At 37.8% G+C, this 10,647-nt stretch overlaps 2 protein-coding genes across 2 annotated transcripts; both read right to left on the reverse strand.

Annotated features, from left to right (window-relative positions):
- Positions 1-283: 283 nt before the first annotated feature.
- Positions 284-2,762, reverse strand: LOC133743613 (probable cinnamyl alcohol dehydrogenase 1). The gene is made up of 6 exons (XM_062171602.1): positions 2,584-2,762; positions 1,816-1,929; positions 1,481-1,708; positions 1,094-1,379; positions 859-1,009; positions 284-750 (listed from the first exon to the last, which is right to left on the reverse strand). Exons 1-6 carry the CDS (start codon positions 2,682-2,684, stop codon positions 554-556), a joined length of 1,077 nt encoding a protein of 358 aa, XP_062027586.1. The 5' UTR covers positions 2,685-2,762; the 3' UTR covers positions 284-553.
- Positions 2,763-4,408: 1,646 nt separating this feature from the next.
- LOC133743605 (probable cinnamyl alcohol dehydrogenase 1) lies at positions 4,409-6,814 on the reverse strand. Its single transcript, XM_062171589.1, has 7 exons — positions 6,567-6,814; positions 6,292-6,405; positions 5,958-6,188; positions 5,578-5,863; positions 5,338-5,488; positions 5,021-5,228; positions 4,409-4,603 (listed from the first exon to the last, which is right to left on the reverse strand). Exons 1-6 carry the CDS (start codon positions 6,665-6,667, stop codon positions 5,032-5,034), a joined length of 1,080 nt encoding a protein of 359 aa, XP_062027573.1. The 5' UTR covers positions 6,668-6,814; the 3' UTR covers positions 4,409-4,603; positions 5,021-5,031.
- Positions 6,815-10,647: the final 3,833 nt, after the last annotated feature.

Here is a 10,647-nt window from a genome sequence, read left to right on the forward strand (position 1 = left end):
ATTATTGTTATTATTTTTAAATGCAAAGATTTTCATTAGATGAAATGTTAGAACGAACATACATATGGTTCCTATAAGATAGTCGGTACCATTTATTGTTACATACTGATACTCAATTATTCAAAGAGCTTACATGACTATTTAAAGGGTTATTAACTTCTTTTTGTTGGCTAATTAAAGAGTTATTATCTAACCAACCCTTTATTATGCCTATAGGAACAAAACAAAACAAAAGTTGGAACTCAGAGTCGTAAGTCGCTGAGAATAATCACCAATAAATATGGACCCAGCAATACCCAAAAATTAAAGATAGCCGAAAGTAGAAACCACAAGCCCACTAGTAAATATGGATTCAATGATGATACCCTAAAAGAAGCCCTGAACATGCCCTACCAGAATACAAACAAAGCCCACACCCAGGCCAAGCCGAGGAATACCTTTGCCCACATACCAAAACGACAAATAGGCCCATCAGCCCAATAATCCAAGAAGCCAGGACCTCTTATTTATAAAAGAGGGGGATTAATGTCATTAGTACCGGTCCATTATACCTTCATTTCAAGGAATTTTCAATATCTATCACAAATCGGTACTTAACATCCTTTTTTATGATTCGCTCAACAGCTTCATTCACATACTCAATTGGAACAACTTCTATGTTTGGATATATTTTGTGAGCAGCACAGAAGTCTATCATTTCTTGAATTGGTTTTGTACCACCTGATGCGCTACCAGTAATTGATCTCTTGCCTGATCACAAAATTAGCTCAATGTCAAGAAAATATAAATTTAAAAGTCATTAAAAATTAAAAAAAAATTAAAATTATGTATGAGCATTGGAATTTCTGAATTAAGTACCCATAATAAGGCTTAGAGGGCTCAATTTGATTTCACTTGGGGCACCCACGAGGACTAGAACACCAGCAGTCTTCAGTAGTGACATGTACTCGTCGAATGGGTGATCACCAGATGCTGTGTCAATGATAAAGTCAAGTGACTTAGCTAGTGCCTGCATTAAAGAAAACAATTTTCATATATAGAAATTGTCAATTGATTTTGTATTGGAGTTTATTTTGATTTTTAGTAATTATACCGTCATTTGGTCTTGATCAGACGAGACTACGAAGTTGTCTGCCCCAAGCACAGTTAAAGCTTCATCTTTCTTCGACATGCTTGTGCTGAAAACGGTGACATTGAGTCCGAAAGCCTTGCCGAATTTCACAGCCATGTGACCAAGACCGCCAAGGCCGATCACACCTAGGGATTTCCCCGGTTGGTTCATCTTATGGTCCATCATGGGAGAGTAAACAGTAATACCAGCACAAAGCAGTGGTGCTGCTGAAGCCAATGGATACTCTTCTGGTATTTTAAAGCAGTACCTATATATTCATGAACGAAACTAGTTTGCTAAATACAATTGTTCCACATCGGATATGCGACTGTATAAGTACTGGTTACTGAATAGTGCTTTGCTACTTACCTTTCATGGACAACAGTGAAAGTGGAGAATCCTCCATATGTGAGTGTACCATCATAATCAAGACGGTTATAAGTTCCTACTCTTCGATTACAGTAAACTTCTAGGCCATCGTTACAATGCTCGCAATCTCGACATGAATTAGTATAAGTTCCAACTCCAACATGGTCGCCAACTTTGAAGCGATGAACATTTGGACCAACCTCTTGAACAATGCCAGCAATCTCATGTCTGTTAATATATATATATATATATATAAGATCAGTATATATTGATAAATAATTATTTAGATAAATCACTTAATTAAATATTTAAATGTGTAGGACTGATACACATACCCAGGCACCATAGGATAAGTTGCATCTCCATGTTTGTTCCTTGGCCAAAGAATGTCAGCATAACATACTCCGCAATGTGTAATCTTTATCGAAACGTCATCACCTTGAACATCCCTGATGAACAACATTAGCTAGTTACTTAGAGCATTTTTAGCAATGCTAGTCATTTTTTAGTCAAATTTTAGCTAAAGTAGCTAAAAAGTCATTTTAGCTAGCCACTTTAGAATTACGTCTGCATCAATGCTCTTTATTTTAGCTAGTTTTGAATTTATATTATTTTTTAAATTAATATTAAATAGTTTAAATGTATTTATAGATTACATAAAATAACTTAAAATGAATGTTTTAAATTATAGAGAGCCTCATCCCGCTCTCTATATGTAGGAGCGAGATAGCTAAAAGTTATAATAGAGAGCCATTTAGGAGTCTGGTGCAGCTGCTAAAATAGATAAAAAGCTAAACATGCTCTCCAAAATAGCTAAAGAGCCACAATAGAGAGTCTGCTAAACATGCTCTTACCTAATACATTATCTCTATCCAATAAAAAAAACGAACATATTATCAATCTATAGAGCAAACAATGGAAACCGAGAAAGTGAGAGTTTGTGTCATTGTTTTTCCAAAGTTAATGCCGATCAACAACAACCAGTATTGTAGTAGCATTTTAGGAAAAGTGTTGTCGCATCATTTGGAGAACATATTTAGCAACACTAGGTACAAGCCAGTGTGCTCTTAAGAAATGACAGGGGTTCCAGTTAGTGTGCATACCTTCGGTTAAACTTGTAAGGTGCTAGGACTCCAGAAGCATCCCTCGCAGCCCATCCCAAGCAGTTCCCATTTCCCTTTGCGCTACAAATTTCGGAGCTCATTTTCGATTGTCTCGAGCAAAAGTACGATCAAAGTAACAGTTCAGCAGGACGTGAGAATTAAGCAAAAGAAGGCTCAGGTTCACCAAATCAGAAGAAAAAGATATATGTGTTCACCTCTAAGTGTGAGTCTATATATACACATACTAATATGAGAGACCCTGACCAGAAGAGAGGGAGGAGCAAAGATTGATGATGACGCAAGAGCGTGCGTAATGACCTGATCTGATGATCCACCCTCTACGTAACGTACGCAGTGATTCTAACTCTCTTTTATTTATAATAATTAAGGGTACTTTTATCTGGTGGGATATATATTCGTCCGCAGGTCAGCACTGAAAGTTTCAATATGTGCCGATTAATTGGAAATTATACCATACTTAATTATTAATATCTCATATAAGTTCACTTGAGATATGGATTGATGGACTCTTCATTTTTGACTTATTATTTATTTGTATTGATCAATATTCTTTTTGGGTTGTGATGTTGATCAGTAGAAGAAGAAAAAACATGCATAGAGGAACACGAGCAACATTTTCTATAATCATATCATTTATATTTTTAATTTTCGTTATTCTTCTTATCTCATAGTTTGAAAAACCACTTCTTTTTAATAATCTTTTAAAGATCATACATGCAAGAAAGCAATTAAACCAGAGATGATTAAATCATGGATAATTCTTAGGTTCACCCTTTGTGTGGATGAGCATAGTCACCGGCCCTCTATTGCGATTAAAACATAATAACTTTATAATTTTCTAATCCGATCATTAATGTTGTATGTAATACAAATATTAGCTCTGTAAAAAATAATTAAATTGAAGACCTTTTAGTTATTCATTTATATGAAATACATGGACGGTTCATCATGATAGTAGTAAGTGTTGTTAGAACCATCCATTTGTTTGATTTAATTAGATAATTAAATGATTTCTGATTCAATTGATTTTTTACAGAGAGGATCTTTAAAGGCTTATTTAAGATATGAACCGTTGAATTATAAATTTATTAAGTAAAAGTATGTTAATCGACAATAGGGGTGACTATGCTCGTTCACCCCTAGAACTTAAGAATTGTTCTTAAATCATCTAATATCAAACAAATGACGGTATACTACGAGAATTAATTTGATACAAAAAGTGTCCATCTTTTAATCCCATCGAATGACAAAATGAACTTTGATTTAATTGACATGGGCAGAGATAATCTTAGAGGAAAAAAAAATGAAAGCTTTATCAGTCGACTTATTTTTTGAACTAAAGGAACTTTTGTTAACCTGTTGAACAATTACAATCGTTTGTGAGGGCGCGCATCTTGATGATAACCAAGAGTGATGAACATTAATTAGGAGCTAAAAAGTAAAAACTAAATGGAAATTAAACGTGTAATGGTTCAGCTCCATGCGGCTCATATCAGAAGAACTGTAAAAAATTACAGAACTTTTTTACTAATGTAATCTATGGAACTGATGGCAGCTAGTATACTCGCATAAGTTAGGAGATCGATCATACATTTTCTCCGATGCCAGTTATAACCAATGGTCTAGGAAGTTTAAACCGAGGACCGAACCAGTTCAACGCTGGGGTGCATTGTCCAGTTTGCAGTGTGCCTTCCCTACATGCATAGAACTCTTTGTACCAGCGGATCAGCCATATGGGGTTTGTTTAGCATTCGGCCACCACTAAATAACACAGCACTATATCCACTATCATAACATCAAAATACATATAACTCATTCATTCATTTTGATTTAATCCCTCAAAGTCATACCTCTCATACGAGCAAGACAACCACTTCCTTATTCAATTCATAGCAGAAGGAAAGAAAAACTAAAGATCACCACAACCCTATTACATAAAACTGGAAGATCTGATACTTAAGCCTGATCTGAGTTGTTGCAAACTTGCAATAACTAGTCCAATTAATGGGAAATTCTAGTGTACTGGTGGGTATCTCATACCCACATTTACAAAAGTGAGAACAAATTTTGTTATCAAAGTTGTAATTTGAGTCCTACTTTGTGTAATCTTAGTTCTAATAATGGTAATTATACCTCTTACGACATTTTACAAGTTTTTGAACAAATTTGTTGTCAATGTTGTAATCTTAGTTCTAATAATGGTAATTACACCTCTTACGACATTTTTACAAGCTTTTGAACAAATTTGTTGTCAATGTTGTAATTTTTGTTTAACTATATGTAAATAGTGTAAATGAATATGGTAACTTTTGTTCTCAATGTTGTAATTTTGGTTCAAATACTTGTAAATTTTTATTCAAATAGTTGTAAATGAGGGTATCTCATACCCACCAGTACACTAGCTTGTCTCCCAATTAATTACCATCTTCATTTTAGGGAGTTTTCAATATCTACCACAAACCGGTACTTGACATCCTTCTTTATGAGTCTCTCAATAGCTTCATTCACATACTGAATTGGAATGACTTCTATGTTTGGATATATCTTGTGAGCAGCACAAAAATCTACCATTTCTTGAATTTGTTTTGTACCACCTGCTGCGCTACCGGTAATTGATCTCTTACCTGATCATCAAAATTACCACAGGGCATGAATAAAAATCTATACAAATTTAAAATGGAAGGAGGAAATTGAATATGAGTATTGAGATTTCTAAATGAATCTATTAAGTACCTGTAATAAGGTTGAAAGGTTGCAATTTAATTTCACTTGGGACACCCACAAGGACTAGAACACCAGCAGTCTTCAGTAGTGACATATACAATTCAATCGGGTGATTCCCAGATGCTGTGTCAATAATGAAGTCAAGTGACTTAGCCAATGCCTGCATGAACGACCACGATTATCACTATGTAATGAAATTGTCAATTTGTTTTACGGTGGAGTTTATTTTCTTTTCTGGTAATATTATACCCTCATCTGGTCTTGGTCGGATGAGACTACGAAATTGTCTGCCCCAAGCAGAGTCAGAGCTTCATCTTTCTTCGACATACTTGTGCTAAAAACGGTTACCTTCAGTCCGAAGGCCTTGCCGAATTTCACAGCCATGTGACCAAGACCGCCTAGGCCAATGACCCCTAGGGATTTACCAGGTTTGTTCATCTTATGGTCCATCATGGGAGAGTAAACAGTAATGCCAGCACAAAGCAGTGGTGCTGCTGAAGCCAATGGATACTCTTCTGATATTTTGAAGCAGTACCTACACGTTGATTCACGAACAAAACTAATTTGCTAAATCATCCCTCATCAAAGAATTTAGTGGCCTCATAAAGTAGTGGGTAACTAATGTTTACCTTTCATGTACAACAGTGAAACTGGAGAATCCTCCCTGCGTAATTGTTCCATCGTAATCAAAACGGTTATAAGTGTAAACTGCTCCTTTGTCACAGTAAACTTCAAGGCCATCGTTACAATACTCACACTCTCTACATGAGTTGGTATAAGTTCCAACTCCAACATGGTCGCCAACTTTAAATCGACGAACATTTGGACCAACCTCTTGAACAATGCCAGCAATCTCATGTCTGGTTTAGTTAAGTACAGTCGATTAATTAAAACAGTTGATAAGAATATAAATTATTCACTTAAATCTACAACATGTGTACATATATAACTATATATACTTACCCAGGAACCATAGGATAGGTTGCATCTCCATGTTTGTTCCTTGGCCAAACAACCTCAGCATAACAAACTCCACAGTGTGTGATCTTTATGGAAACGTCATCGTCTTGGACATCCCTAATCGATGAAAAATATTATCAAACAAAGCAAATCCAATTCTTACAGAAGTAGTAAATTTCGAGAACACTAGCTCTAGTTACATAATTTGGTGAACATATTTAGCAACCCTGACTAGCTAGCTAGCTAGCAGCACTTGAGCAATGTACAAGCATCCATACCTTCGGTTAAACTTGTAAGGCGATAGGACTCCGGAAGCGTCCCTTGCAGCCCATCCCAAGCAGTTCGCACTTCCATTTGTAGTACTATTTTCGGAGCTCATTGTTGCTAGCTTGTTGCGACCAGATATGATCGAAGTAATACTTCCGTGGGGTTTAAAGAGAATATCGAAGAAGAAGATCGATCAAGGTTCAGGTTCACCAAATTAGACCAATTAAAGAGATATAATCGGTCTGCAAGTGTTGCGAGACTGTTGACGCCTAGCAATATATAAGAAATGGAGAGCGCAGCTGAAGGAGCAAAGCGCTTGCTGATGACGCAAGAGCTTGCGTAATGACGTGCCTGATCAGCCTTACCGCTCTACGTACGCACTGATGGCTAATCCCTACCAAGTTATCATAAGCTGCCAAGTGCCATTAATCCATCCATTAACAAATAGTTATTTATATTAATTAATCTAATAGTCACGCGCGTGGAAGAAAAAAACACACAGTGTACAGGTGATTTCCGGTGATTTTGATCACTGCATGCGAACGATTAACGAAAGTCTGAAAGTACCCCGGGATGTACAACCCATTCATTGACCCAAATGACTAAAATGAGCCAAAATTAACTCACTTATTCCGGCAACAGATTTTATTTTGGGTTTTTATCTATTTACACCATTTTTAGAGAATTTTTTCCCACTTACCCCATTAAGTTTTTTTAATTCTCTCTTACCCAAAACACTCTAAGGATGTCTTCCCTAATACCCCATTTTAATTTTTTCTTTGTTTTTTATTTATTTTTTAATATCATTTTACCATCACCCCTTTCTTACTTAAAGAAAGAGAGAGAAACCATAGGAAACTTCGCCGGAGCCCGGTCACCAGCCGCCGGATTCCGGCCAACTTTCGCCGGATTCCGATCACCGGCCGCCGCCCACCGGATTTTTCCGAAAACCTCTATTGCCCCCAATAGTCTATTACACCCTAATAGACATCTATTGCCCCCCAATAGAAGGGCAATAGACGTCTGTTGCCCCCCAATAGACGTCTATTGCCCCCTAATAGACGTTTCAATTACCGAAATGAAAACTAATCTTTCTAAAATTAGACAAATAAAACTTTGATTAAAGAAAAAAAATGAAGAGATTGTATCAATTCAAAACGTCTATTGGAGGGCAATAAACGTCTATTGCCCCCCAATAGACATTCAAATTTTTTTTTTCCCGTTTCCTTCAGCCCCATTACTTAAAAAAAAAAAAATTATTTGGGCACCCAAGAAGCCATCCAACAACAACGCCGGCGCATTTCTACCGGCAAACTCGTCTCCGGCGCCGCCAACAACGACGCCGGCCCCAACTCCATGGTCCTCACCTTCGCCAATCCTTTCTGGATCGAAATCTGTCACCAAGTTTGAAGTCGGAGACGAGGGGAGAGAGAGAGAGGGAGGAGAGAGAAATCACGTCGCAGGGAACCCGCAGCACACCGCCGACGTCGTCGTCAAACTCAGAGAGAGAGAGAGAGAGCACCGGTTGAGATGTTCATTGCTGCTTCTAGAGGCGGAGAAGGCCCTCAGGATCGGCGATCAATCGGACTCCGGTGAGGTAGCTTTGACCGGAGTTTGAGTTCTGCATTCTCGATGCAGTTCGACACCGGCGAGGTAGCTCCGACCGGAGTTTCTTTGTCGTCTTCAGGTGTGGAGATTGCAGATCGGGGAGAGAGAGACACCGGAGGTGGAGATTGAGGAGAGAGAGAGAGAGTCGGCCGGCAACGTGGAGAGAGTGGGGAGAGAGAGAGTAGAGTGGCATGGATGCAATTTGTTAATTATACGAAGGGCAAAATTGTTATTTTGCTTTAAATTGGGTAAGTGGGAATAAAACTCTCTTACTGGGGTAAGTTGGATAACTTTGGCTCATTTTGGGGCTTTTGGTCAAGGACCCTTTTATTTTCTCCATAACTCAATTTAAAGTAAAATGACAATTTAACCCTCAATCTAATTAATAAACTACATCATATCTCTCTCTCCAAAATCCATCGGAATTCGAAGTGGCGCGGCCGATTGGGAACCGCCAACCTCATGGACGCCATCAGCTTCCTCCTCGGGGTCGAGACCGGCCAGCTTCGCCCTCGGGGTCAAGACCGGCCATATAAACCAATGTAATCCAATAAGGTTTATGAAATGCAATATTTTTTTTTAATTCAAATTCAAATTTGTATGGTTATTGAGACAAATCCTTATCACAAGATTACGAAGTTATTAACAGCTCCTTGATGGAAGGAACTGCTCTAACTGCTATCATTTAGTTTAAAAGGTAAGGATGCCTTCATTGATCCTTGCTAGAACATCACTAATCTCATTCGTTTTGTCCCATCATTTAAACTAAGAGATCAAGGGTGCATCTAGGAGAAGACAATGAACTTGTAAGTATTCCTCAACCTTTTCAATTTTGTACTGATTTTCATGTTTCTTTCATTTCAATTATCAAAATCAATCTTCAATCAACATTGAATTCTATAGATAATGTAGGTTCCAAACTGTTTAGAATCTAATACTTTAATTTTTGCTAATGCATATTTGATCACTGTGGGATTTTTACGGCAGTGATTCACCGCAGTGATTTCTATAGTTAAAATTGGTTCATAAACTGTTGGAATCTAATAGGCTACTCCTTACTATTAACCATTCCATTGACAAATTAATGAATAATATTGATCCAATTCATTTTTTTCACCCCCGGCCATGTCCAGAAGTTACTGCATCCACCACTGTATGAAACCCCGCCCATATCCTGGTCTCCTTCAAATGGATTTTCCCTTATTCCTACATCATGAAAAATAGTGAAGTATTAAGAAACCAATGCTTTCGAACAAATTAAGTGTGATTTAAGGAAAATGTACAAACTACAAACCTTCCGAAGAGGCCTCATGAGGTATAGAGGAAAAAGTACCAGGAACAAGGCTTGACTCGTTGGTTTGGATCCTACTCCTTGCCGTTTGTAGAAACAAGTCCAAAAGTTGATCTACTTTTTCCGTCTGAGGTTGGACTCAACAGATATCTCCGACGGCTTGAGTTGTAAGGCTTCCGCCTTTTGGCCCATGTTTCCAGAAGAGAACGAAGTCACATAGGCATTCTTCTTCTCCTTCCACACTCCGATGTTTCTTACATTTCACCTAATGATTCGAAATCACAATCAATGGTTAATCGTTGTTCATCAAAGTTTGAGAAAACCGTAAGAGTAAAGTATGAGTAAAAAAATCCTCACCTAGTTCACAACGGCATCATAGAAGCGACAATCGTTGGGTGTAACAGAAACGACGACACAAACGGGTGTGCCCTCCACCACGTTCGGGCACTCTGAGTCCTGCACCTGAACAGACACAGGCCTGAACCTCGACCGGAAGTTCGTCATGTGGTTAGCAGATGTCAGGTCCTTTGCGTCGTACACCTCTTCGTGTTCATCTCCGAATTCGCAAAACTTCACTCTCAGCCGTTCCCCACTGATACCCTCCGTCAAAATTTTGACGGCATATTCATGTATTTAAAAAAAATATAGGATTAATTTCAGTTTAGTACCCTGTGGTTTGGGGGTAGCATCATGTCAGTCCCTGCTCTTTCAATTTGATCAGCAACACCCCTGTGCTTTCAATTTCAATCAGCCGTGCCCAAATTTTACTGTTCCGTCCAAATTTTACTCTGTCAATCCAGCCAAAGTTAACGTTCAAATTGGACGGAACAGTAAAATTTGGGCACGGCTGATTGAAATTGAAAGTACAGGGGTGTTGCTGATCAAATTGAAAGAGCAGGGACTGACATGATGTTACCCCCAAACCACAGGGTACTAAACTGAAATTTATCCAAAAATATATATTATTCGATCGCTAGTGAGCTAATTTAGAACTTGAATATTCATGTATTTTAAAAAAAAATGTCAAGTCTTCACTTGTTTTCGCTTACTTTGCTTGCTCGAGTTGCACCATAATCTTTGTGCTTAGGGAAGGTCTTCAATAAGACAATCGAATAATTTGGTTCGTCCAACAGCTCAATAGTTAACATTAAAAAATATAAAAGTTTTTGCATAATTTTTCAATTTAAGCTGTT

The sequence above is a fragment of the Rosa rugosa genome, chromosome 1 (genome assembly GCF_958449725.1).
Source record: "Rosa rugosa chromosome 1, drRosRugo1.1, whole genome shotgun sequence".
Classification (NCBI taxonomy): Eukaryota; Viridiplantae; Streptophyta; class Magnoliopsida; order Rosales; family Rosaceae; genus Rosa; species Rosa rugosa.

Excerpts from the sequence above, each read along its gene's own strand:
- LOC133743613 (XM_062171602.1), bottom strand. The coding sequence starts at position 2,684 with ATGAGCTCCGAAATTTGTAGCGCAAAGGGAAATGGGAACTGCTTGGGA. Across the intron at positions 1,010-1,093 it reads CTGATCAAGACCAAATGACG|GCACTAGCTAAGTCACTTGA; the intron begins GTATAATTACTA and ends TCTTTAATGCAG. Across the intron at positions 751-858 it reads CCCTCTAAGCCTTATTATGG|GCAAGAGATCAATTACTGGT; the intron begins GTACTTAATTCA and ends TTTTGTGATCAG.
- LOC133743605 (XM_062171589.1), bottom strand. The coding sequence starts at position 6,667 with ATGAGCTCCGAAAATAGTACTACAAATGGAAGTGCGAACTGCTTGGGA. Across the intron at positions 5,864-5,957 it reads TTCACTGTTGTACATGAAAG|GTACTGCTTCAAAATATCAG; the intron begins GTAAACATTAGT and ends ATCAACGTGTAG. Across the intron at positions 5,229-5,337 it reads ACCTTTCAACCTTATTACAG|GTAAGAGATCAATTACCGGT; the intron begins GTACTTAATAGA and ends TTTGATGATCAG.